General features: G+C 37.1%; 1 protein-coding gene across 1 annotated transcript; it reads right to left on the minus strand.

Annotated features, from left to right (window-relative positions):
* Nucleotides 1-610: 610 nt before the first annotated feature.
* Nucleotides 611-26,102, minus strand: UBASH3A (ubiquitin associated and SH3 domain containing A). The gene is made up of 14 exons (XM_015821924.1): nucleotides 25,990-26,102; nucleotides 19,389-19,442; nucleotides 16,436-16,622; nucleotides 15,479-15,677; nucleotides 14,975-15,144; nucleotides 13,669-13,877; nucleotides 12,519-12,636; nucleotides 11,232-11,340; nucleotides 10,754-10,876; nucleotides 10,004-10,096; nucleotides 9,195-9,339; nucleotides 3,464-3,570; nucleotides 2,513-2,619; nucleotides 611-857 (listed from the first exon to the last, which is right to left on the minus strand). The coding sequence occupies exons 1-14, from the start codon at nucleotides 26,100-26,102 to the stop codon at nucleotides 720-722; spliced, it is 1,872 nt and encodes a 623-aa protein (XP_015677410.1). The 3' UTR covers nucleotides 611-719.
* Between the last annotated feature and the right edge of the window lie 1,840 nt (nucleotides 26,103-27,942).

Below are 27,942 nucleotides of genomic sequence, written 5' to 3' on the forward strand. Positions count from 1 at the left end.
TCTTTTAAGCTTTGCGGAAAGTCCAACTACATTTGGCTCCTCCTTCAGGTTTTCAACCCAGATGGACTGTATAATAAATATGACTTAACTTTCACAATTACTGTACTGCCTGAATTTTCAGTTATTCCTTTTCTGCCCTAAGCTTTTGTCTATAAGACTGTATGCAGGGATTTTCTTGTTTTTAGTTATGCCATGTAAATTAAATTATTTTAGGTGTCATGTGAATTCCCATCTCAGGAAATCTCCAACAAATATTATACAGATATGTCAGCTTACTTTTCATCAGCATAATGGATTTTAGAACAGCAAAACAGTAAACAATCATTTTTCTTCAATTGTACTGCAAAATACAGAACAATTCTAGCATCTTACAATTACTGAAATTATCTAGTGGAAACTAATGCGTAGCCAATTAAAAATAATATAAGCATCATTCTTCGTTTATTTTAAGTTAACTATACTTAAAATTTTAAATTTAAACTTCAAATATAGTTAAGAAGTACATTTTGCACTTGTCATGGAATTATTTAAAAAAGAAGGGGAAAAAACCCTGTCAACCATGGCTTTCCTGAAGTTCCATACAAAAATCTTAGCGAGGCCTTTTCTTTCTATTAAATCCAGCTCCTGAGTTCAGAACAGATTTGGCTGTTAGCCCAAGAAAACAGACTGCAGTGCGTCCTTTTGGGCTATGAGACTGCAGATATAAATTCAATTATTGTTCAATTGTCCTCAGTAATGTGTTTCCAGTTAAATGCAATATTGGCTCCATGAGTTAACATTTCAACTGGTGGATTAACCATCTGCCATCTTTTCTCCTCTTTCATCTCTCTGCAGAAACACATGGCTAGAGATGGTACCTAATAAAATGGAAAATTCATGAGGTCCATGAGAAGAGAGACAATAATTTGGAGAGAAACAAAAAGATGTTCTATATATGCCAACACGATCATACAAGAAGTAGTTTTCATTATCTGTCTATGTGAGTCTAGGACAGGGGTAGGCAACCTTGGCTCTTTTATGACTCATGGACTTCAACTCCCAGAATTCCTGAGCCAGCATGGCTCAGCTTGGAAACCTTTCCCTTTACCCTCAGCATAGCTGGCTCAGGAATTCTGGGAGTTGAAGTCCACGAGTCATAAAAGAGCCAAGGTTGCCTACCCCTGTAGGACTAGATACCTGAGACTTGTTAAGGATCCCTGAAGGGAAAAGACAAACTATAACCTTGTTTCCTGACCAACAGTTAAGAAGAAGATGAAGAAAAGAAATTTTCTGAGGTCTACATATGGATCATTAATGTGAAAAAGCAACATCTGGGTAACTTTGGGCCATTCACTCTCTCAGCCCAATTCACCTTACAGGGTTATTGTGGGGAAAATAGGAGGAGGAGGAAGGAATATTAAGTATGTTTTCCACCTTGAGTTATTTATAAAAAAAATAACAAAGGCAGGATGAAAACAAACGAACAAGTGAATAAATCTGAAAAACAGATGATCTATGTCACCAATATAAGGCAGTCTGATCTTATATACTGGTCTGCTTGGTTTGAAAAGAACAGAACAGAACAGAATAACAGAGTTGGAAAGGACCTTGGAGGTCATCTAGTCCAACCCCCTGCTCAGGCAGGAAACCCTATACCATTTCAGACAAACGGCTGTCCAGTCTCTTCTTAAAAACTTCCAGTGTTGGAGCATTCACCGCTTCTGGAGGCAGATTGTTCCACTGATTAATTGTTCTAACTGTCAGGAAATTTCTCCTTAGTTCTAAGTTGCTTCTCTCCTTGATTAGTTTCCATCCATTGCTTCTTGTCCTGCCTTTGTTTATTTTCATGTGTAATATTAAAGGTGCTACTAGCCAGTTTATTTTATTTCTATCATTTTAATAAATGACTTTGCTTTACTTCAAAAATTGCCAAGGGTGATGACTGATATTTCCTAAAAGAAATCATGAGAAAAGCTCTACCTGAAATCCTTTAAATTTATTTCAGATTAGGTAGGTACCTCAATTTAGTGCAAAGCAGCTGTTCATATTTTTAAAAATACATTGAAGTTTTCTTAGCCCTGATTAAGGCAAGAGATCATGAATTCAAACTCTGTCTTAGCCATGAAAGCCAGCTGGGTAACTTTGGACTAGTCATTCTCTCTCAGTCCAATCCACCTGACAGGGCTGTTGTGGTGGAAAAAATAGGAGAAGGGCAGTGTGTTGGATATGTCCCCCCACCTTGAGTTGTTTGTAAAAATAATTGTTGGATAGAAATAAAATAAAATAAAAAAAAATTAAATTAAATTAATAATAAAATAAAATATAATAAATAGATCTCTAGACTCCACAGGTATCAGACTAGGAATAATGCAAACTGTAGTAGTTCAAAACCTCTGAAGGGTGCCTAGTTGGTGAAGTCTGAATAATAGATATAAAACGAATTGATTGACAATGTTAAATTCCTAAATTACGAAGAACCAGGAAAAGGCAAAACTAAATAAGGCAGTTATAATGGCAGTGTACAATGTCTTACCCTTTGAACAAACTTAGCAAATTCACTGCTTTCTCTGGCAGGCAGACCCAGTAACGGCCGGATGATGGAATCCAGAGATGAGCAATGACCAATGATCAGAAGGGTGCCTGTAGACAGAAATGGGATTTCTTGAAGTGTCATACTAAGGTACTGGATATGAGTTTTTCCTAGACCGGTTTTCCCCAATCTGTGGTGTAGAAGAATATTGGGAATATTTTCTAGACCTGTTTCCCCTGTTTTTTGAAGTCCTATTTCTAATACATTTTCAGCTTTTTGACAACTGTGGGTCAAATTTATTTTTTCAAAGGCTGGGGGATTAAATAGTGCAGTATCAGCCCCACTCTGCAGACCAGACTAGGGAATCAACTCTCCAGGGAGGTCCCAAAGGTGCTTTTTTCAAGAGGCAACTGGGCTTTCTTTGTTTTTTCTTGAAGTTGTTTTGCTTCAGAGCTGAAGAAGCTTCTTGGATGAGACGTGAAGCAGGAAGGCTAAATTACTTTTATTGAGATTGGCTGTAACAGCAGAATCTTGCAGGTCTGACAGTGCTGTACCTCATCCCCTTCTTATACTCCAGTGAATCAGGGTGGTGTCTGCCTGAGCTACTTTTGAATGTTATCTTATTCTGGACTTTAAAAATGCTCCAGCCATCCTAACTATCTACAGGCAGTGGCTTAATGGGGTTGTGAAAGGCTGGAGGATTTTAACTCCTTTCTTTCCTCTTTGTTTTCTTTCCTCATAGTCTTAGATATGTTAAGCATATCATACCAGTATTTCTTTCATTTTCTTCTGTTTCCTGACACAAACTAGAAGGAAAACACACTGCTACCTTTGATTTACCAACAAATTTCAGTGGTGCCCAAAACTGAGCCACATGCAGTCAGAGAGGGGAATTTTCTACAGCAAAATTTTGTTTGCATTTTCACCACTGACCAAAGAATAAAGGAGGTTTACCTTCTGTTGCACAAGTATCAGTAATCTGTTTTACACTTGCAGAGCATCTGCTAATATAGTTTTCATAGCTTTCAGATGGCATCAAAGAAGAAGAAGGGAAGTGACATCTGTTAACAAAACAATCCACTCGGTTAAAATTTGACTTACAGCAGGAATGGATAATTGGAGTCCTTGGCCACCAGTTCTTTTTCAGCTGTTGATAGAGAGACTGTCTGATTGTGCTACTGAGATCCAAAACAACTTGCTTCTGAAAATTAGCAGAATGTCTGCCATTTCAGTGGAGTACAGATGTTTGTCTCTTTATACACTTAGAACATTTTTTTTATAAATTCTAATCTCCCTCTGAATCCCTGTGCTATTCTCTTATACAATGTGGCTTTGAATATTTTTGGATCATCACTCACCCATTTTAGATTAGGGGGCAAAGCTTAAATCTTTGCAGCCCACCTGTAAAATAATGCATGTTTTTGCCTGTAGCAACTGTTACATTTGGATCATTTGAATACTGTTGCTGTTTCATTATTGAGCTCTCATTATGGCTTGTAAAATCATCCTAGATTAAGAGCCAGTGGCCAAACTTAACTTTTACCTTAGGACCTTGCTTCAACCAGAAGAACAAAAAAGTGTCAGAGGTCAGGAAAAAAAATCTAGATTTGGTATAATTTATATTGTATCCTTTTCATTATGGTATAATAAAAAATGCTAATTTGATGGCAATTTCTGGAAGGACTCTGGTGCTATATCTGAATCTTTTAAGGGCAATATGTGGCTGAGTCTAAGCTTCAGGTTTAGATTTTGTGTCCTTCTTGATGTACATGTGGAGATCTCATATAAATGGGCTTCAATGGAGGAAGCAGTACATGGATTTCCTTATGTCTGTAAATGAAGGATTCTCATCGATTGGATGATTGGACTGCTGCACTGATACAAGCTGCAATGGTTGAAATTGGATTGGCTCTCCTGAAATCTAAAATCCATGGAAAATTATGATCCAATTTCTCCCCCCCCCCGGTAATATATTCAACTTCATAATGATGTGATCATTTCCTCCCCAAGTTCTCACTGCTATAACCTCTTCAAGTAGCTCTTCCCTGTTGGTTAGTAGATCAGTGAGAGCCATTACTATTGACTTTCCTTTAGCCTTTTGGAAAATAAAGTAAGAAGAGCACTAAAGAATTGCTGGGATCTTGCAGGTTTGGCCTACCTGATTTTCTTGGAAATGCTTATGTAGTTGAAGTCGCTCATTATTACTGTTTTTTTCTTTCTTGAAAGATCTATAATCTGGTCCAGAAGAATATTCTCCAGGTCTTCTGCCTGGTTTGGCAATGTATTGTTTATATCCCACAAAAATATATTTCTTCCTTCCTCATACAGTATTCTTACTCAAATGCTCCAACTAGACCTTTATACTCATATCCCTGAATCTCAAAAAAGAAAAGAAAAGTGTACTTCCTTCAAATATAAGGGCATTCCTTCTCCTCTTTTCTCTGATTATTCCTTTTGATTAGTTACACACTCCATTCCTTACTTTTTATTCATGGGCTTCATCCTTTAAGATTTTAGCAATATCTACCAAATTTACCTTCCTGTATTAAGACTCCAGTTATTCCTGATATAACTTGACTTCTTCCTTATTATTCTATACATTCTTATTATTGGGTGCCTCCACACTTTGCACATGCCTCCCAATTCCATTCCAAGTATTTGCTGTCATACTATTTTCAGAACTCTTCTCCCCCCCAAGAATTAAGTTTAAACTCCTCTGGATCACTTTGTAAAGCATCTTCCAAATACATCCTTCTTCTTCTTGTGAACTGTAATCCATCTCTTTTGTACCTCACCTCTTGCCAGTAACTGCCATGTCAGAAATGTGTTCTAGAATCAAAGGATCTAAAACATTCTAATTGGCATCATTTGCCAATCCATTTGGTCAGTTCTAAACTAGTAGACCAGCGAAATGCTGTGGATGTAGTATACTTAGACTTCAGAAAGGCATTTGATAAAGTAGACCACAACCTACTCCTTGGTAAGCTAGAAAAAGGTGGAATAGACAACATCACCACCAGATGGATCTGTAGCTGGCTGACAAATTGTACTCAACGAGTAGTCCTCATGGCACTACATCCGCATGGAGAGAAGTAAGCAGTGGGGTACCTCAAGGTTCCGTCTTAGGCCCAGTACTCTTCAATATCTTCATAAGTGACTTAGATGAGGGAATAGAGGGGAACTCATCAAATTTGCAGATGACACCAAACTGGCAGGAGTAGCCAACACCCCAGAAGACAAACTCAGGATCCAAAAAGTTCTTGAGAAACTTGAACAATGGGCCCTATCCAACAAATTGAGTTTCAATGTGGAAAAAAAAACAAAGTTTTACATTTAGGCAGGAAAAATCAAAGGTACAAGTACAGACTGAGCGAGACCTGGCTTAAAAACAGTAACGTGAGAGGGACCTTGGAGTCCTAGTGGACGATCACTTAACCATGAGCTAGCAATGTGCAGTAGCAGCCAAAAAAGCTAATACAATCCTGGGTTGTATAAACAGAGGCATAGGTTCAAGATCACATGAGGTATTAGTACTGCTTTATAAAACCCTAGTAAGACCATACCTGGAATACTGCAGCCAGTTTTGGTCACCATATCACAAAAAAGATGTTGAGAGTTTGGGAAAAATTCAGAGAAGAGCAACTAAGATGATCAAAGGCCTGGAGTCTAAAACATACAAAGAACAACTGAAGGACTTGGGTTTGGCTAGTCTAAAGAAAAGAAGAAATAGGGGAGACATGATAGCAGTATTCCAGTATTTGAGGGGCTGCCACAAAGATAAGGGGGTCACGTTATTCACCAAAGCACCAGAGGGCAGGACAAGAACCAATGGTTGGAAAATGACCAGAGAGAGAAGCAACCTGGAATTAAGGGGAATCTTCCTGACAGTGAGGACAATTAAGCAGTGGAACAGCTTGCCCCCAGAAATAGTGGGCACTTCATCACTGGAGATTTTTAAAAAGACACTAGACAGTCACTTGTCTGAGATGCTATAGGTTCTCCTGCTTGAGCAGGGGGCTGGACTAGAAGACCTCCAAGGTCCCTTCCAGCTCTATTCTATTCTATTCTATTCTATTCTATTCTATTCTATTCTATTCTATTCTATTCTATTCTATTCTATTCTATTCTTCTGATATTTTCTCTCCTACTCGATCAGGAGTAAAAAAAAAAAAGCAACTGTATCTTCTGTCACTTTTTTGCCCAGAGCTTCATAGATCCTTGCAATATCATTAAGTGTCTTGTTTTGTTTCCACATGGATCAGTGGAAAGGAATATTTGATGAGCTTTGGGAATCTTCTGGTACACTCCAAATATCTATTCCAGGAATATCAATTTCCTTTTGATGGAACAGATTGTGACTTCAATCCTTCTGAGTAGGGAAACTCTGATTATTACCATCCATTACTCCCTATTTCAGGTTGAGGGCAAAAATCCTTTCCTTGTCAAGCTTATATTTCTCAGTCCCTGAGTTTTGTGGCAGCTGCTCTTCATCCATGCATCCACAAACTTCATCAGCAGTGAAATCCTTAAAATTATTCTGAACCTCCAAAGTGTAAGAGCTCTTCCTGATAGCCTTGTACCTTTCTGGCATATTCCTCCATTTCTCCATCCCCTCTACTTGGCTTTCCTCTATCTTTCCGGAGGTGAATTGGTATTGCTGTCTGTTATAGAACTGCTTCCTATCTAATCCAAAAATTCTCCATCTTCCTTGATAAGCTAGAAGGTAAAAACTGTTGCCTTTAGCCTCTTCAACCGTTTTCCATTTCAACACTCAGCCAGCCCTTACAACATGTATAGTTCTTGCCTTCAGGAAAATTACAAAAGCATTTTTCTCCATCTCTATGTTCATCTGATGAACAACAAGAAAACAGATTCCTCTCCCTTGATCTTCCTTGCCAAATAGCTATTGAGCAAAAGCACAACCAGCATGTGAACAACCAACATAAAGTTTCGCTCTATCAAACATTATTGTAATTCTTAAAAATTGTATATGTATGTTTACAGATATATTTGGGGGTTGAATATGTGATTGTTATGTGATTTAATATGTAGATGTTTTAAAGAAACAATTGGTTGCAATTGGTTGCAACCATGAGAAATACTTATTCACAAAAATCTGCAAATGCTTTGTAAAGAAATATCCAATTGATACATTAAAAAAACTACAAAGGAAATAAAAATATAATTTTAATGTCATATATAAATTTGTCACTGAATTTTCAATGCTAATGACGAATTTCAAGAGAAGATAACAGCATTTTCAATTACATCCTGTCTATTTCACACCCCTTATATAGTTTCAGAAGATAGAAAGATTATTGTAGAAAACATTTCAGGTAGTATCATTGTTAAAATAAGATTTTGGCCAAAATACAGTAAAAACAAAATGCTGCTGCTAAAACCTAATTCATTGCAGAACATAATTCATTGCAGAAGTTGTCTTTCCCTTTGTAATACATGCTTAAACCAACAAAACCCCAAACCACTTCTCTCACTTCTGTAAGCAATTTTCACAATTTCAGCATCAATATGGTAGATATTTCAAAATCTGAAATGTACTTTGCTGCAATAAGTCAACGGCTAACGTTACTTCCTGTTCTGTTTGTGGGTTTGCAAATGCTAAAAAATTGTACTGAACCACAGAACTAAGTTGCTGTGGAAAATAAGGAAACAGTATATGGTTAGCTGTAGAAAGCAAATAATTTTTGGCTGTACTAAGTCCATATCAACATATATGATAATGAGTTATTAATGATCTGAAAGTGCCATAAAAATAGAATTTAGTGGTTTGGTTTTTAACTTAAACAAACCTTGTTGTATTGTTCAATGTGGTTCTTGGTTTTACTCCCAAAGTTGCTTCTTAATTGTTTCTTTTTAAAATCCTCACAGAGACTACCTAAAATAGCATAATAGCCTTGTATTCCCCTGTGAGAATTATTGGGACCTGCCACTTTCAAACTGAACTTTTATTTATGAGTGATGCCATTCATTCCCTTGCACAAAGCAATTGCTTGCTTATACAAACCATTGGCATCGCTGCTTCACGAGGAAGGCATTGCATTGGTTATTAGAATAGAAGCTGTACACATAGGAGCAGTGTATATAAGCTTCAGAATCTACGATTTCAAGAGTTCAGATCAAATGTGTTTTTCACATGGCATCTGTTTCTAGCTATAACCAGTGCAATGCTTTCAAGAAACCTATAAGCACGATATAAGGCCAACTGTCTTCTTAACAGTTCACCTTTAATCCTCAGTTGCATAGAAACTAGGGATAATTCTGTCATTAGCTTCTGTACTTATAACACATAACCAGCAAAACTAGACTGCATTCAGCTTCTAATCAGTGTTGTAACTATGACTGGTCAGGGCATAAATCCAGGAAAACCCATTAAGGCGTCTCCCAGTTACTGACCATAAGTGGCAGCTGATCAGAGGTTTAGCAGGACATCACAGTGCTCCGGTTAGAAGGTGGTGAGGATAAGCCAAGAGATTGCATTTAAAGTTAAATGTAATATTTAGCTATTTGAATTGGGAAGCACACCACAAGTAAAGTGACTCCACCCTGATTAGTTTTATTTGACAAGACTTCCAGAACTTTGGGTGAGTAGTTTCCCAATGTAACACTCCCCATTACATTGACATAATCAGCATTTAAGAAACATATTCTGAATGGCAAAACCTACTTGTATGTGGGATCTATGCTGTAACCAAGCTCACTCAGTTCTTTTTCTGTCATAAAAGAGGGAGCAGTTGTGCTTGTCTCCCACTTAGTCCATTCAAACAGTCCAGGTTCTATCCGAATTTTAGCTTTCTGTTCTATCCGGAGCCCTGTAATTGGAAAACAAAAAAATAAAATAAAATGAAGATCAATCTTCAGATCTGATTCCTTCATTCAATAAATATCCAGTTTATTTAGCTTATAAATTCAAATAAAAAACAAAATAAACAGATAAAATCTAAGGAGGAAAGAAAATCATAGATGAATATGACTACTTAAAAGGTGTAGACTTGATCTAAGACAGATTTTCTCTGAAGCAACTGAAGATAAAGCAAGATGGTTTTGAAAATTCTCATTTATTCAGAAGGGCAAAGAAAATTAGAAATGACTAGTTAAATATATTTCTACCCCCTTCCCCTTCCCCAATAAAAGGAAAATGGGGAAAGGGAAAGGAGAAGGCATAGTTTAAAGGCAGAGCTTCAATTACAATGATTAGGAAAAGGAATGTCTAAGCGAAGTATCAACAATGCTCTTTTATAAGCTGCTTTCATTAGCAGCCATATTACTGAAAGAGTAATGTGAATTTCTTGTCCAAACCAGAGGAATAATTTCCTTGAATTCCAATCTTTTGAATCCCAACATTAATGTACCTTCGGAGATGGTTAGGATGGTGGTACTTAAATTTTGCTAGGTAGGAGAAAAGGAAGTTATCTTATAGTAACAGGAACAGAAAATTGGTAGAGCAGCAAACCTGCTTGTATTGGAAAGCCTTACCTTCTAATATATGCTGAGCAGTTTGAATACAGTGTAATGCTGGAGAAGAGTATACACAGCCAACAATCACTTCTTTTTCTAGCAAGGCTTCTCCTATTAGTAGGAGAGAAAAATATTAATTTTTCTTTTCTTCACACAACAAAGGGGTGGGTACAAATTAATACATTTTCAGGCATGTCAGTTGAAATTGTTTCAAACAACCAAACTGGGAACATTTAATTGAGTTCTGTACAGTTTTAATGTGGTCTCTTAGTGGATTGTATCCTCTCCCTATATATAAACACTCCCCTCCCACAACTCCTTTCAAAATGAAAAGAAGTTATTAGAATCTTCATTGGTTTTAGTAAGTAGATAATTAAAAATGTTGTAAAATGTAAAAAAATGAGTATTAATTCATACTTATATCTATGCAATATGAGTATGATATAAAATCATGATTCCTTTACATTGTTTCTAAGGATGCTCTGAAAGCTGTTCAGGCATTATTCTTCCACAGCTAACTAAATATAGAATTAAAATACGTTTTCCCAAAAATATAATGACTTTTATGACCAAGACTTTTCTCTAAGATTTAATTTCAGGTGCATCCAGTTTAAAGAGGCTTACAATTATGATGTATGTGTTTAAAAAATAAATGTGTATGTAAATTTGTATGGATGTTATATCAAGAAAAGTCAAATAATAATTTTTGAGATTTTGAAACTCCTTATTTTTTTCCTCAGCTGCTGATTAACATATTAAAAAGCTTACCAGTCAGTCTAGATTGAAATGTGCCACAGCATGATAAAGGAGGATCATATTTATAACGTTTAATATAATCATCTTGATTTGGTAAACTGGAGGGGAAATTGAGGTCTCGTCGATAATATTTTCCTGAAACAAGATGACATTAACCTTATTTAATTTAATTTAGATAATTAACCAGTTGATTTTAACATGCTACTCTGGCGTGTAAAACAACTGATTAGTTTTCCCTCAGAATTATAATCCCAATCCTTTCTCCAAACATAAACGATCATGAAAAAGCTCCTGGTGAGTGGATGTTTTATTAATTTACATGTAAATTATTTTAAATCCCCAGTAAATTTGGGAGCTGATGGGAAGTTCATGTATGTTCTTTCAACATAATATAAAATAGATGAGTCATTGTTCTGTTGCTCATTTCTGTTAACACAATCCACAGCTCTAGACCACACCTGCCATATCAGATCTCTAAACGTTTACTTACCATCTGGTCCAAAACACTGTTGTACCCAAGATTTCCCAAACACCTGATCTACTCTTTCTCCATGGCAAATGACCAACATCTCTCTGTGGGTTGTGGTTTGTGGTGACAACTGAAAGAAATTATGTTACAATTCTGCTTATTGAAATTATTGAAAGATCAGTTTGTTCAGATGAACAAAAGTGAATTCATATAGCAACTAGATTGATGAAATTTGATCAGCCTTTTTCAACCTTCGCAACTTTGCTGGTTGGGGAATTTGGCGAGTTGAAATTCACACATCTTAAAGTTACCAAGTTTGGAGAATACTGCATTCGATTGTACTATCAGTTTCATATTTATTGTACTATCGGTTTTATATTTATAATTGTGACACCCAGAACATTGTGATAATGTAGCATGTTTCATGAAGCAAAAACATTTGCTTGAATAAAGTCTATCAATAATAGCTTTCTGTCTCAAGAAAAAATGTTGGGTCTGAGAAGCTCATAAGTAGGATGTGATATTTGGTTGTAGCCTCTACACAGAGGTATCTACAGCAGGCTACAAAAGAGAGCAAGTGATGAAGTAAGCCTCATGGCATTGCAATATTTGGTTGGTCATTCTGACAAAATTATCCTTTGCTGCAGATCTTCTGTAGATATGTTGAAGATTTAGTTGTTATGTTACATAGTTACTGAATATTTAAATATTGGTTCACTGTAATTAAACTGTTAAATAATAGAAGAAGGGGACGACAGAGAATGAAGTGGCTGGATGGAGTCACTGAAGCAGTAGGTGTGAGCTTAAATGGACTCCAGAAGAGGACAGGAAGGCCTGGAGGAATGTTGTCCATGGGGTCGCGATGGGTTGGACACGACTTTGCAACTAACAACAAAGACTATCTTTTCCAAAATGCTGTCCCCCAAATATATTAGATTACAGTATTCATCATTTTCAAACAACATGCTACGCTATATGGAAATGATGAGAATTAAAGGCAAATGCCTCTGAGAAAGCACCAGGTTGGAAAAGATTAAACTTAGTCAATTAAGATACTTTCTCAAAAAAATTGCAGGAAGAATTTACTTACCGGTATGTACATGCTATAGATTTATTCACATGAAATGAAATCTTTTCATAAAGTTGATTGACTTCAGAAAATAGATATCCTTGCCCTTTGGCAATTTTGATAATAAGATTTGAAAACTGGATAAACATTTCCTGTATCGAAATGTTTTGTACCTAAACTTGTCTTCCTCTTGGTTCTCACACATATTCCACAGATCAAGATCTCTGAATTTCAGTTACCTGATGAGCAAGCATTTTGGCTACATTCCTTGGCACTGGATTTGGAATCTTTGTTTTAAAGCGAGTTTTGATTTGGTTCTTAGGAAGTTGGCCTGCATCTGCAGAGAAAATATATTCTCTGAAACATAAATAGCAAAGAACAAAACAGAAAACAGTGAGAAAATTTGGAATGACACATATCTTTGGACCGAAGGTAACACAACACATCTCAGAAGAGTAATTTCCCTCATAAATGGAACACAGTGTTCTTACCAAGACATCTGAGCCTACACAGACAGCAAGACTCTCTCCTGTGATTAAAGTGGGAAGTAGGAAATCTAAGACTCTCCAGATAATTACAATTTTCATAAACTCACCCAATCTAGTCAATGGTCTGTGACAATGGCAATTGTATCTCAACATATCTTGGTGCTGGCAATAGGGAATAATAAGAAGGAGAATTATGGGCTCAATCTGTTAATGGCAGTGAAGCTGAACTGTTTAGTGACAAATGACATAAAGTTCAAAGGCAGAACTCCATTTCCTTAGTATTACTTTTTGGTATAATTAAATCTGCATTTTATGCAGAATAAACGGTATATTTCCCCTTCAGAGCATGTCTATCAAATTTTTGATGCTTTCTAGCATCTGCAATCAAAAATGTTCCCAAGGTTATTTTAAGCAAAAACCATTAAAAGAACATCCTTAGCTGTCAAAGACACAGAAACAATTGTAAGATTGTCCCTCAATTTAATGGCCATGACAATATGTTTACTTTCATTTTGATTTCATAAGTCTGCCTTGCAATGGTAAAATAACAGATACAATGTTGAGACCCAATTCTGTTCATTGGCCTGGTTATTCATATTTCTTGAAGCGGGATGAGGTATATCTTTTGGCTGTTGCATATTTTTCTGCTGATCTGCATTTAGGTAGGGATAGCACTGGTAAAGGTCTCTCTCTCTCTCTTTCTCTCTCTCTCTCTTTCACACACACACACACACACATACACAAGCATGCACACATATACACACAAAGCTCTTAAATCAGAATGGGGAAGTTTTCAGCCTGTGAGTTAATCACCAGACTGACCTATCTGTCTTGTGGTGCTGCGAGTGAGGTTCTGTCTCTAAAAGATGAGTTAAGAAATTTTCAACCAACTAATACTAACCTGTGTTTGACCCAGGTATCTGACTCATTGGCTTTTTCTGTGTAATTTTCAGGAAAAAATCCCCGACATCCAGTTCGGTGAGATATACCAATTGTCCAGCCCTCACATACTTCATGTTGCTGTGACCGATCAACATATATAAGATCCCCTGAATTCAGCATCAATTCATCAATATTTTGAGGCTTATACTGGAATAAGGCCCTCAAAACCTTAATAGAAGCCAGTAAAAATATTTTGTCAAATCCAAGAAAAGTTACATTTGCATATGTTTTATTTGCTCCATTCATTCATACTGTTGGAATACAACTGTAACCATACTCTTACATCACTAAGCAAATCCTTCGCTTGATTAAAAATATTTCTAAAATTCACTTCAGAACTAAATCCCACTGATTTCAGTAGAATTTATTTAACAAGAAGGAGATGGGATTTGATTGCTGGAAAATCAGCTACATTATATCAGTAGTAGGAGAAAACATAGAGTGGACAAAGTGATGCTCTTGGATTTTCATGTAATACCTTGCTAAGAAAGTGATAATTTAATTGTGTGACTTGTTATCGTGGAACACAATTATCATCAACTATAGCCAAAAGAGTTTCTCAGTAATGCATAGTTATTATTATTATTTTCACATCTCTATGCATTTGCATCCTATTTATTTTTATGTATAAGATTCAGAAAGGAATTGCTCAACAAATAAATTAATGTATAATTTTTTGACTTTATTTAATGGATTCTTTTTATCTATTTTTCAGATGTGTGGAGAACAGATCATGTTTTAGTTCATATTTATGCAGAAATATTGAAAATTTGAAAGGTTTTACAAACTTTTAAGCACTGCTCAAGCATCCACAGACAGATTTTAATTTTAAGAGAGTTAACAAACAGGGCATGCGAGTGTGATGGAAAAATTACTTTGGTTTACATTTTAGTGAAAACTTACCAAGTTTGCATTTCCTGAATTAAAACTCAGTTCTAGAGTAAGTTCAAAATTTTCAAAATTGTACTGTATGATGCAGTATCCCCATCAAAACTATGCATGAATTATATTGATTTGGGGAAAAAGTGTACAAGATCCCTATATTAATGAAAAATAGAAAATGGCATTCAAGCAAATTGCTCTGAATAGTTTTATAACAGGTTCAGAGCAGATATTCACACATATATGAGTATACTGTACAGTATGTATGAAAATTCATATATATTTTTGAGCACCATTCTAAAAACCTACAAAAAGGTACAAAAGTGGGTAAACTTAGAAACAGAGCAAGCCTGAAGTGGATGGATTCCAGGTAATATACCTACCTGATAATGGACAAAGCGCATATCCCTAGAGTAGAGAGCTGCCACCCACTGGCAACTTTGCTTAGGGTTGATTGATTTGGCCAGTTGTTCCAATGTCTTTTGATGGTGAGGATAAAATTTGTGGGCTAAAGTGAGGTGGAGTTGCTTTTTTGAAGGCTTCACACAACAATCTATAAAGAAAACATAACAATATATATATCTACAAGGCTATATCAGGTATTATTATATTATTCCTAGACTTGTATTCCACAAAGTGTTGCAGCATTGAACTGATGCACAGGGAAATCATATGACCAACCCCTCAGAAAAAAGCTCCCTTGGTTTGTATTCTTAGAAGCTAAATACATACAGGCAAGTATTAGACCATGCTCCAATACTCACAAAGCTACACAGAAGGGTCTTTTCATGTAGAATGGAAATGTAAAGGTTTGTGAGAGGAGAGGCTTCTCCTCTCGCAAACCCACTTCTCTGCTTGTGACATTGTGACTTGTGGCTTGTTGTTACCTGCTAAGACTGTAGCCTCTGCAGCAAAAGCAGCAGCAAATGATTTGATGACATTTGCAGGGCCATCGTTAAGAAAGAAGCCAATGTAGGTGCTGGAGGAATGTAGTGATAGGGAAATCATCACAGGAAAATTGCTGAAAAATTGGCTACCGGCTTTTTCTAGAGCTTCATATAAGCCATCAACCTTTTGGTCTTCACACTGGGGAAAAAAAACACCCTCTTGAGTTACAGTTACAGACTAAAGAGCTCTCTTAACCATTGAATGTAGTATAAGGTAGGAAACTAAAACCTTTAAAATAAAGATGACAAGGATATGATCAATAACAACTGAAATAAGTATAGGTCATTTCCGTCCAGTCACTGGCTTCTCTTCTGAAATCCAAGAAACTGTTCATGTTGCCCACAAGTCTCCTGACCATTTTCTTGCTGGCAATATTTGGTTCTTCTCATGAACGAATTGGACACCAAGGCTGTACAAAAACCAGTTTCCAGCCAGCTACTCCACTCTATTCCATCCCACTTTCTCTGTTTGTCTTGCAGCATCACTCAGTTGAAAAAAACACAGGGAAATAATGGCAATGGTGCTTAGTCTCACAGGGGCTGGGGGAAGTCACTCAGCAGAAAATGTTAAGGAGGGAAAAATGCTTGCCTATTAAATCACCTGCCCAACATCTCCAGGGCTAACATTGCAAAATAAACTTCATAGTATTTCGTCCTGTACCACAAATGAGAATGAAGTTAATGAGCTCAGTTATGGAAAAGCGTCAATGGTGTAAGAATAGAAAGTGTGACACAAATCCCCGATTAGCATAGATGCAGAGTGAAATTGCCTCTGAGCTTAATCTTTAGCTTAACCCAAATAGTACATTGCACAGCAAGGGAGGTCACAACAACTACTGTAAGAGATACCAGAATGCCATTTAAGCCATTGTCACCTCACACACAAAAATAACTTACAGTGAAGAAGTCAGAAAGTGTAATGTGTGGGAAATTTTCATGGGCTTTATTTTTTCCACATTGGCATCTGCTTTCTCTCCAAAACTCCATCAGAATGTCATTCAAGGGGCCTGCTGGACACAAATAGAGGGCATATTCCTGAGGAATGGGATCTTCTAAAGAAGGATCATTGCAATGTGAATGCAACCTACAATTAAAAAGAAGAATGGATCAGTTGTTTGAGCATTTTTCAGCTAAGCCACCATATGAATATAAAGAATGCAAAGAAGAATGATCTAGGACTGGATAAGATCTACTGACTTCCCTTCTGAGATCTTCAGAGCTCTCCAGAATGGATAAGGCCAAAAATTAGGCAACTCTTTATTGCATTTTAGAATACTTTAAAGGAGAAAACAGCTGTTTTAAGCCTTGTAGAACCTTAAAGCACTCAGTCCAGTCCTTAAAAACTGGCTAATTCTTTCAGAATACAGGTTGGTCCCACCTATTTAAAGTATGGCCCTTGACATGTTGCATAAAGCCTAGTTAATCTCTCAGTTTGTCAGAAATTGCCCATAGAAATGTAGAGTGGGAAAAGTATTAATCTAATACTATTTTTTATTCAGGGAAAGTTGTGCTAAAGCTTTTCAGACCGATGATTATCTGATAATCTCCACTGAAGGGAAACAAACCACTTTGTAAGACAATTTCACTAGTTGATAATTTAATATCATATTTATGGAGATTCTCAATTACCTAGGTCATGGCTGTCCCAAAGGTATTTTTTCAAAGGTGTTTTTTATTGTAATGAAAATCCTACTAGTACCTGATTTAAATATGTCATTGGTTCTGTTCCTGCCTTATGGAGCAATCGAGAAAAGCCAATTCACTCTCCTGTATGGCAACCATTTAGATATTTGCTGTCATATCTTAGTCTTCTCCTCATAAAGCAGACATGCCCATCTCCTTCATTTTCCTCATAGGACTTGGTTCCCAGGTCTCTTACTGAGTAAGAATTAGTAAGAGTTGTCTTTACTTGTGCCAATTGGTCAATGTTCCTTCAAACTATGATACCAAAACTAAACACATCTCCAGAATAGGGATGTTAAAGCTACAATTCCTGTTACAAAAAATCCACTGAAATTATTCTAGTTTAAAACTACACTAGGTTCATCCTTCTTAAGGTTAAATATCTTTCTTTGAAACTGTGAAGAATGTTTTCTGAATGAGAGGAATGAACAGGGACCAATAGCCTATTTCATGCACTCAAAAAAGTGAAATATGGTGGAAAGACCCATCAGCACTCCTCTCTCCTTAGTAAAAAAAAAAAAGTTCAGAAACAGAAGAGATTCCTATTAACTGAATGCAGTTACAATCTACAATCCACATTTGCACCCCTGTTTGAAACTGCATTCAGTTAAACATCGTTATACAATAATTTTAGAATGTTATGAAATATTATGAAATAAATAATAAATAAATATTTGTTCCCAGAACTGTAAATGTTACAACTTTTACACATTTAATAATCACATTTTCAAAGAATCTGATCATGTCAGTTTCTGGTAGTTTTGATGATAAAGCAATCTTTCCCCACTGCCAAGTTAAATTGTTGTCCACCCATCCATGAGTCACTAGAAAATAGTGCTAGCATAACGTTTGCTTTTTCCTTTGCAGATTCCTATCCCATTTCTTTTGTCTCTGTTCCGAATGGCCGTGTCCTGATTTTGGGTGTTTGCTCTCCATTATTTTTGAGAGACTCCAAGCTAATGGGACACAGTCACCAATCCCAATGATAATGCAGGAATGGGACAGGAGAAGATTTGGGGAGATGATGAATTTAGACAGGTGGCATGACCCTTCTTCCCTGTTTTACCCTGCAGAGCAAAGCCAGAGGAGGTGAGATTACATCTTAATTTAGAAAGCCCACCTAACAGTTACTGGAAGTCTTGCCAAAATGCCAGATTTTGAAAGAACATCCATTCAAAACCATAGAAAGTGACTTGCAAAAGACTGCAGTTTTGAAATATCATATTAGATATGTCAGGTTGGTTGCTTTCGAAAGGGTTACACTTTTTCTATTTTCAAGTAAGTACTGTTCTTTAAAATCCATGTACTTCCCCACCTTTTTTTTTAACGGGGAGAAGAAAAATGACAGCAGAGAAGATTGCCAAGGAAGTGGAAAGAAAAATTATGTCTACACCACCTTGAAGTGGCCAATAGAGACTGAGTCAATCCACCCCTTTTGGATCAGTTGACTGAGCCATCCCAACAGCATGGGCAGTGAAACATGTCATTATGAAATTGTTAGTGGTTGCTGTCAGTTTTGCAGAGGAAACAATAAAGGAACAACTAAGAATGACTGAAGACTGCCTCAAGCTTGGGCCAAGGATCAGAAGACAATTCTCAAGGACCAACAGAGCAAAAAGATTGTTAGGGGATTTCATACCTTGATTAGATAGGTTTCAAGATAGGTAGGCCTGGTGTTGAAAAAATACTGTATCTCTTGCATATAATCATGACACTAAAACACACTGAGAACCTCTATTAGCTTTATTTCTCTGAGGCAACTTTAATAAATATCCATATCCAAAGCACTTCTTCCAAATCATTTTTGAAGTGTGTGCAGCTCTATTCCCTAGATCAGTGTTACTCAACCTTGGTCACTTAAGACTTGTGGACTTCAAGTCCCAGAATTCCCCAGCCAGCTATGTAATACTGGCTATGGAATTCTGGGAGTTGAAGTCCACAGATCTTAAAGTGACCAAGATTGAGAAACACTAGTCTAGGTAACGTAAATGAAAATCAGGGCTCTTCACAGTAGAGTTATTGAATAAGAAAAAAAAAAACCATTCAACATTAATTTCTGAGCAGCAACATGCCATACTACTTTATTTAAAACATTTAAATACTTATCCATTTTATATCAAACTCTGGACAATTCCCATTCAGTAATTAAAACCGCATGAAAACTTACCATTGCATTGCTGCTTCTGCTGTCTTTTGTCCAGTAGCTGCCAATGCCTTTAATCTAAGGAAAGAACAATATATTCATTTTGAGCAAAGTAAGTGATAGATGATGTTTAAACAGTTTGGCTAAGGTTTTGGCTTTGCCATATGTATAGCTATCCCTTCCTAGTTAGGCATGAAAGTTGGCTGGGGGACATTGGGCCAATCGCATACTCTCAGCCCAACTCATAGGGTTATTGTTGTAGGGAAAATAGAAGGAGGAAGATTAGGAAGATTGTTTACTGCCTTGGATTATTTATAAAAATAAGGAAGGCAGGATAAAAAAATAAAAAAAAAATCACTAAGTTCAAGCCCTGGTGCTAAAAATATTCTTGTACATGCAAGCGTTTCAGTAAGCCATTAGCTTTTTCTGGTTTTCAGCTGAACTGGTATGAGGATGGAAACTGTCTTGTTAGCTATAACAAAGTTAATGTGCAGACAATTGTCTATGAATCAGCAGTAATTCTCCAGTTCAGGTCCTCTAGGTTTAAAGATGGCTTTTACACATGATAGTACCCACCATCTGGACATTTCTTCTTGTAATTACAGAGAAGCAAGAATTACAAAGTACTTCAATTTTGGAAACCTATGCCCTGTTAATTGGAGAATTAGATTACCTTTTATTAAGAAATAAAGCAATCCTACCTGTAGTTTTACAAAAGTCTGACATTTAGCCTTAGATAAAACTTAATACAGGTAGTCCTTGACTTATTCGTTTAGTGACCCTTCAAAGTTGCAACAGCACTGGAAAAACACACAACTGTTGCAGTGTCTCCATGGTCACATGATCAAAATTCAGACGCTTGGCAACTGACTCATACTTATGACAGTGGCAGGGCCCTGGGGTCACATGATCACCTTTTGCAATCTTCTGACAAGCAAAGTCAATGCGGAAGAAACAATCTTAATCATTGTTAAGATTCACTTAACAGTGGTGTTACGAACTTAATAATTGTAGTGATTCACTTAACAACTGTGGTAAGAAAAGTCGTAAAATGAGGCATAATTCACTTAACATCTGTCTCATTTAGTAACAGAAATTTTGAACTCAGTTCTGGTCATAAATCAAGGACTACCTGTACCTGCCAAAATTCTGCAGTAGCATAAAATTAGGCATTTTTTTTAAAAAAAGATTGTTTTCCTCCTTCCTGGCAAGTTTTTTTTTAAAAAATAATAATTAATTAATTAATTAAAAGCTCTACCCTTTATGATAAATAGGGCAGCGTCGTGGCTCACTGGTTATAATTCTGGGCTTGTCTGCTTGAAACCTGGCAGCCGAGGTTTGAGACCCAAGCGCCATGCAACAGGGTGAGCTCCTGTCCTTGCCCCAGCTCCTGCCAACCTAGCAGTTCGAAAGCATGCAAGTGTGAGTAGATAAATAGATACTCCTACAGTGGGAAGATAACAGTGCTCCATGACATCATGCTGGCCACATGACCACAGAAATGTCTTCTGACAGTGCTGCTCAGTGGCCTTGAACGGAGATGAGCACTGCCTCCTATAGCTGGCAATGACTAGAGGATTAAAATCTGCAGGGATTCCTTTACCTTTTACTTTTTAGGGTAAATAAGCTATTATTAGTTTAGACTCACCCCTTAGCTGATGTAGATTAGCAGCTCATTTGTAGGTGTGACTGGGAGAGAGAAGGATGCAATAGATCCATCAATATTCTTAATATATCATTTGATATGCCCTTTTAACCCTTGTTTGATGTCAGAATGAACCTGCTTTAGAGGTTTTCATGCAGCTGAGTTCACTCCTGTGAAGTTGGATCTATCTCCCCTCCTTCAAGGGTTTGTGTCGCCAAGAAAACTTTGGTTTCCTGGATCATGGACTGCTTTTCCTTCGCGAAGGACCCTTGGCAAGGAATGGGCCTTGCCTCATGAAAACAGGGAAAAATGTACTCGGAAAACGACTGGCCCAACTCATCAGGAGGGCTTTAAACTAAAATTGAGGGGGGAGAGTGACCAATCTTCAGAATCTCTAGAACCCAAAACCAATCATAAATCCCAAGAAAACAAATCAAACAATGAGGTGGGCAGAGATGAAAAAAAAGAAAAATTCAAACAACAATCAGGAAATACAGGAAACACACCCATGGACAGGCATAAAAGCCTTAAATGCTTATATACAAATGCTCAAAGCTTGGGGAACAAACAGGGTGAACTAGAAGCAATAGTACACGAGGGAGGGTATGACATAGTTGGTATTACAGAAACCTGGTGGGATGAAACCCATGAATGGAATAGAATAATGGATGGATACAAATTGTTCAAAAGAAACAGGTCTACAAAAAGAGGAGGGGGAGTTGCACTATATGTAAGAGAACACTACATATCTACAGAAATGCACATGATCAAAGATAAAATCTCTCCAGAGATTTGCTTGCTTGACAATATATGAAGAAGCAGACATGTTCTATTTAACCTGTGTATTACTTCTAGAGTTAAAGTTAGATAGTGTTTGAAGGGGGGGGGGAAGAATGTACTTGGGGAATAGTTAGCCATAACAATATTTCAGTACAGTATTTTTCAAGGTTAGTTGTAACCGAGGAGATACGGGAGGGAAAGTTCACACTTCAAACTAATTAGAGAACATGATTGATGACTGTTAAATGAAGGGGTGAGTTATGCTTTGTTACTGGTGATTGGGGGGAGGATAATTCAGATTTTGGCTTCACTAAGTACGTGCTGAAGCTATGTAGCAATTAAAAAGATTCTTTAAGGAAAACAATGCCTCAAAGTTCTTTGAAGAGCTTCTACTTTCGGAACCATGACAGCATATGTGTCAATATAAAAAAGAAAAAAAGTGACATTACCATAGGTGTATATTACAGACTACCCAACCAATCAGAAGAAATAGATGAACTCTTTGCCAACCAGTTAACAAATGTATGTAGGAAATAGTAATGGATGATCCAGATATCAACTGGGAGACAAACTCTGTAGCGAGTGGGAGATCGAACAGATTCCTAACCAACCTAGCAAACAACTTTGTCATCCAAAAGGTGGAGGAGGGAACTACACATAAAGCCATACTAGACTTAATTCTTACTAACAGAGAAGAAGTGATAGAGGGAGTTGAAATTACCGGAACCTTGGGCGAAAGTGACCACATCATACTGGAATTTAATATAATGCAAACACTAGCAACAGAAAACAATCTAACCAGGGTCTTAAACTTCAAAAGAGCTGACTTTAACAAACTCAGAGAGAACCTAGGAAAGATCCCATGGATGAAAATCCTAAAGGGGAAAACAACCCAAGAAGCATGGGAAACTCTGAAAAATGTGATCATAAAAGCCCAGTCCAGCACAATACCACTGAAAAAGAAAAACAAGAAGAAACCAGCATGGCTGCACAAAGATGTCTCTGAAAAACTGAAAGACAAAAAGGACAAATACAAAAAATGGAAAGAGGGGCACATAACTAAGGCCGATTATCACCCAACAGCCAGAATATGCAAAGATGAAATCAGGAAAACAAAGACTCAGAACGAACAAAGACTTGCAACAGAAATCAAGGATAATAAAAAAAAGTTTTTTCCAATATATTAATAACAAGAAAAAGTCAAGGAAAATGTAGGCCCACTAAAGAGAAAAGATGGCAAGGAAATAACAGGCAACAGGGAGAAAGCAGAACTGCTTAACTCATACTTTACATCAGTCTTCACACGTAAAGAAACCATAGCCCAACATACCAAAAAAAGCACTGCAAAAGACAAACTAGAAACAAAAATTAAAATAAGCAAGAAAATGATAAGAGAACACCTATCCTACCTTGACAAATATAAATCACTAGGACCTGACAGATTACATCCCAGAGTTCTGAAGAAGCTGGCATCTTGGAACCATTGCACCATATCTTTCAAAAATTCTGGAGCACCGGGGAAATACCTGAGGATTGGAAAAGGGCTGATGTGTTTCCCATCTTCAAGAAAGGAAAAAAACAGACCCAGGAAACTACAGACCAAACAGTCTAACATCAATACATGAGAAGATCCTGGAAAAGATAATCAAAAAACAGATATACGAACAACTAGAAGCAAACAAAGTTATAACTAGTAGCCAGCACGGGTTTGTCAAAAACAGATCATGCCAACCAAACCAATCTTATTTAATTCTTTGATAAAGTGACTAAACTAATAGATCAGCGAAATACTGTGGACGTAGTATACTTAGACTTCAGTAAGGTATTTGATAAGGTAGACCCTTGGTAAGCTAGAAAAAGGTGGAATAGACAATATCACCACCAGATGGATCTGTAGATGGCTGGCAAACCGTACTCAACAAGTAGTCCTCAATGGCACTACATCCACATGGAGAGAAGTAAGCAGTGGGGTACAACAAGGTTCCATCTTAGGCCCAGTACTCTTCAATATCTTCATAAATGACTTAGACGAGGGAATTGAAGGGGAACTCATCAAATTTGCAGATGACACCAAACTGGTAGGAGTAGCCAACACCCCAGAAGACAAACTCAGGATCCAAAAAGTTCTTGACAAACTTGAACAATGTTGAGAGTTTGGGAAAAATTCAGAGAAGAGCAACTAAGATGATCAAAGGCCTGGAGACTAAAACATACGAAGAACGGCTGCGGGATTTGGGTTTGGCTAGTTTAAAGAAAAGAAGAAATAGGGGAGAGATGATAGCAGTATTCCAGTATTTGAGGGGCTGCCACAAAGACGAGGGGGTCACATTATTCTCCAAAGCACCAGAGGGCAGGACAAGAACCAATGGTTGGAGACTGAACAAAGGGAGAAGCAACCTAGAATTAAGGAGAAACTTCCTGACAATGAGGACAATTAACCAGTGGAATAGCTTGCCTCCAGAAATCGTGGGCGCTTCATCACTGGAGATTTTTAAGAAGAGCCTAGACAGTCACTTGTCTGAGATTTTATAGGTTCTCCTGCTTAAGCTGGGGGCTGGACTAAAAGACCTCCAAAGTCCCTTCCAGCTCTATTCTATTCTAATATGTAGGTTGTGGCCTGCATCAAACACTGCAGCCCTCTTGAATTGTATTTATTTAAGATCACTGTGTAGCCTGCCCTTCTACTTCTAAAGGCTAGCAGCAACTGAATTAATAAGCAAGCTGTTATTATACAAAAATAACAATAGAAACCCAACAATTAAACACATATTGATTTTTAAAGAAACAATTGACATAGCCAATGGACAAACAAATATTTCAAGCCAATTAAGTTGTAGTTAACTACAAGCTAACTAAACTAATTTAAACACTAACTAAAATAATATCTGCCTGCCAGGGGAAATAATTAGGAAATGTTTTTGTGGCCCTGCTCAGAAAAGATATGAGTCCACGAGGCCCTTGCATTTTTTTTTAAGTGAATGAGAAATGTAAATGTTTTCTCCCAAGCCTGATCCTAAATCTTTAAAAGAAGGCTGGTATTGAAATTATTCCTCAAATGTTATCTGCATTGTAAGAAGTAATTAATCAGAGTAAACTCATTTGAAAGCAGCCAATAAAAATTATTCATTTATTGCATTCTTTGAAACGTTTAGTATGCTACTTAGCAATGTAAAAGCTAGCACTTTTGGATTTAAATGATAGAAATTGGCTATCAAAGAACAAAAGGAAATTGGTGAAAGCACCTCTAGAATTCTAAAATCAGAAAGATAGAAGGGACATTGTACAGTAGGCCATTTACGGTAACTTAGTTTCCTGTGGCTGTGGGAAATTCAGAGCTTCCCAAACAAGGGGCTGCCTAGTTTTTACTTGCAGTTCTTAAGAGTCCTCACAGAATGACACAGTCAACAATACATTTGCTTACTACCACAGAGTTTTAAATATTCTTGTCTCCTTTAAGAATTTAACTTCAATAAAACCCAAACAATTTCCAGTGTTAATATTTTATTTGCTTTGCTTTGGTCCAGATTTACTTTAGATGATTATACTGTGATTGAATTTTACAATACTGCCAAATTTATTACATTTATATATCAACTTTAAACTGTAATGCTGGCATAAATTATTGTGTATACCATGGAGAGCCAGAGCAACCAACAGAGAGGTGTTGAATCATATAAAAACGGACACATCACTAGAAGCCAAAATCACCAGACTACATCTGATTTATTATGACCACATCATGTGTGCAGGTTCATTGGATAAATCAGTGATGCTAAGGAATAATTAATGGGCCAAGAAGAAGGGGCAAGCAAAGAACTCGCTGGCTTGATACCATCAAAGCTGATTCAAAGATGAACATCCAACAACTGAAAGAAGCGGTGCTTGACAGGGTAGCATGGAGAGCACTTGCATACAAAATCACCAAGAGTTGGACATGACCGAATGGTTAAAACAAGAATAGACCGCCCATATCACGACTGAGTAACTCTGGGTGGCTTACAACACCATAAAAACAAAAATATATAAACACTAAAACATTAAGAAACATTAAAACATTTAAATTAGTAGGAATTGAGTAAACCAGGCACCCATACACAATCAGGGTGGGGGTGAGATATTCTTCTTATAAGCTCTTTTCATGAGCTCCTCTAAGCATAAAAGGGTGGATTTCTGTGGCACTGTGATGATAACTGTACTTACGCTGTATGTACAGAGAAACCAGTAGCCAAGAGAGGCTCCATTAAGGAATTGGTACTTCTGTTTTTTCTCTTGTTTAAGACCTTTGAATAGAGCTGTGTTTCAGCTGCCGCCATCTCTTCCTTTCCTTCTGTGAATGTGTGTATAGCGAAAGAATAGAGGGGCAGAGTCTGCTAAGATAAAATCAAACCCTCAAAACCTCCTTCAGTCTTTTTGACACGCTGATATCCTGTTTTTACAGAATGCTGTGGTTCTTACAATTATTACAGTAGACAGACTGCAAAGAGGGGGGAGGGGGGAAGGAAAACAGAATTTTTATATACGTGGCTATATATATATAGCAGCAGATTCAGTATGACTTATATTGAGTTAGTCTTGGGTCCTGGAGACAGCCTGGATTAGTATCTGCACATTCCTTGGCAAGATTTTGGAATGGCTTGCCATTGCCTCCTTCCTAGGGCTGAGAGAGAATGACTGGCCCAAAGTCACTCTCTTGTGCCTAAGACAAAATTACAGGATGTGGTTGGTAGTGCGTTTGGTCTCTGCACCCAACTGGTATTACCAATGAATTAGTTACATTCCATATTACTACATGTCGGTGTTTCCTGATTTGTAATTTTATTTATTGAACTGTATGATAATCCAGATTCAATTCCCCAAAGATGTTCAGGAACACAAATGCAGCACATTGTCTGTCTGCAAGCATTTAAAATACCTGCCCCTTTTCCTGGAGCCATGTGGCTCTTGCAGAGCACAGCCAGATTATCCTTAGAAAAGGCATGGTTGCTTTAAAGAGCTGCTGATAGATACTACACTCTTATCCTTGTATGTTCCGAAGTGCCTTTTTGGAATCAAATCCAAAGCATTGTGGAGCCTTATTCATTTATTCAAAAGCAGGTTTAAACCAGCAGGAATTATATATTGTCTGTTTCTATTAAGCAATATAACGAGTGATGGACAGTTTATTTTGATTTTTTATAATTATACTGTCTTCTTTAAAAAATAAAGACCTATCTTATATTAAAATAAAAAATAAAAATAAAAAATGTCTATCTTATTCTTGGAAAATGGACAATTGGTGTACTCATCAAAGCTAATGACAAGGCGTCTTAATAAAAGTAGAATTAAGTCAAGAACCTTTCAGGAAAAATATAACTTCATTCAAAACATTATGTCCTCTTTCCAAAGTAGATAAGTGTTGTGTTCCTTGAGTCATAATCTTATTTGGATTGATTTTTTTTTGTTCTCTCCCCACTCTTTCACACTGTCTATTCTATGTTCAATCACCATTTGTAATTAAACTCAGGAAGTTGATTTATGGTAGATCAGAATCTGCATGTAGAATCTCCAGATGTTCTGGAGTACAGTAGATTCCCCATAATCTCCAACCACTATTTTTGCTGGCTGCCGCTAATGGAAGTTGTTGGCCAAGACATATGGATAAACCCAGGTTGGAAAAGTTTAATATTCCCTGATATGACAAACTGCTTTCCAGGATTTAAAAAAGGAAACAGGACCTCCTGCTTGCATTCTATTGCTGAGCAAAAGTTCTTCTGAAAATACTGGTTCAAAATTCCACTTACGAATTTCAGGAAAAACGCTATTTCATCCCTGCTGATGTGTTATGGGCCATAAGTTCTAATTAGTATATGAGAATTCAGTTGTGCTCTTTCCTGGACCAGGAGGCCTTATTCACAGTTACTCATTCCTTGGTCACTTCCTGTTTGGATTACTGCAATGTGCTCTACATGAGCTACCTTTGAAGATTACCCAGACACTTCAACTGCAATACACACAGTAATGCCCCCCCCCCAGGTTTGTCCATGTAACAGGTCTGTTGTATGAGGTGCTCTGGCTTCCAGGGATATATATATATCCCAAATGTTGTCTTCTGATGGGCAGTATGGAGTGGACCTCTTCCATGGCAGCCCCTATTCTATGGAACACTCTGCCTCC

The sequence above is a fragment of the Protobothrops mucrosquamatus genome, unplaced genomic scaffold, assembly GCF_001527695.2.
Source record: "Protobothrops mucrosquamatus isolate PMUCROS unplaced genomic scaffold, P.Mucros_1.0 scaffold1426, whole genome shotgun sequence".
Lineage (NCBI taxonomy): Eukaryota > Metazoa > Chordata > Lepidosauria > Squamata > Viperidae > Protobothrops > Protobothrops mucrosquamatus.

Excerpts from the sequence above, each read along its gene's own strand:
- UBASH3A (XM_015821924.1), bottom strand. The coding sequence starts at position 26,102 with ATGGCGGCAGCTGAAACACAGCTCTATTCAAAGGTCTTAAACAAGAGA. Across the intron at positions 10,097-10,753 it reads ATTTCAATCTAGACTGACTG|GAGAAGCCTTGCTAGAAAAA; the intron begins GTAAGCTTTTTA and ends TCCTACTAATAG. Across the intron at positions 9,340-10,003 it reads TGCTCAGCATATATTAGAAG|GGCTCCGGATAGAACAGAAA; the intron begins GTAAGGCTTTCC and ends TTCCAATTACAG.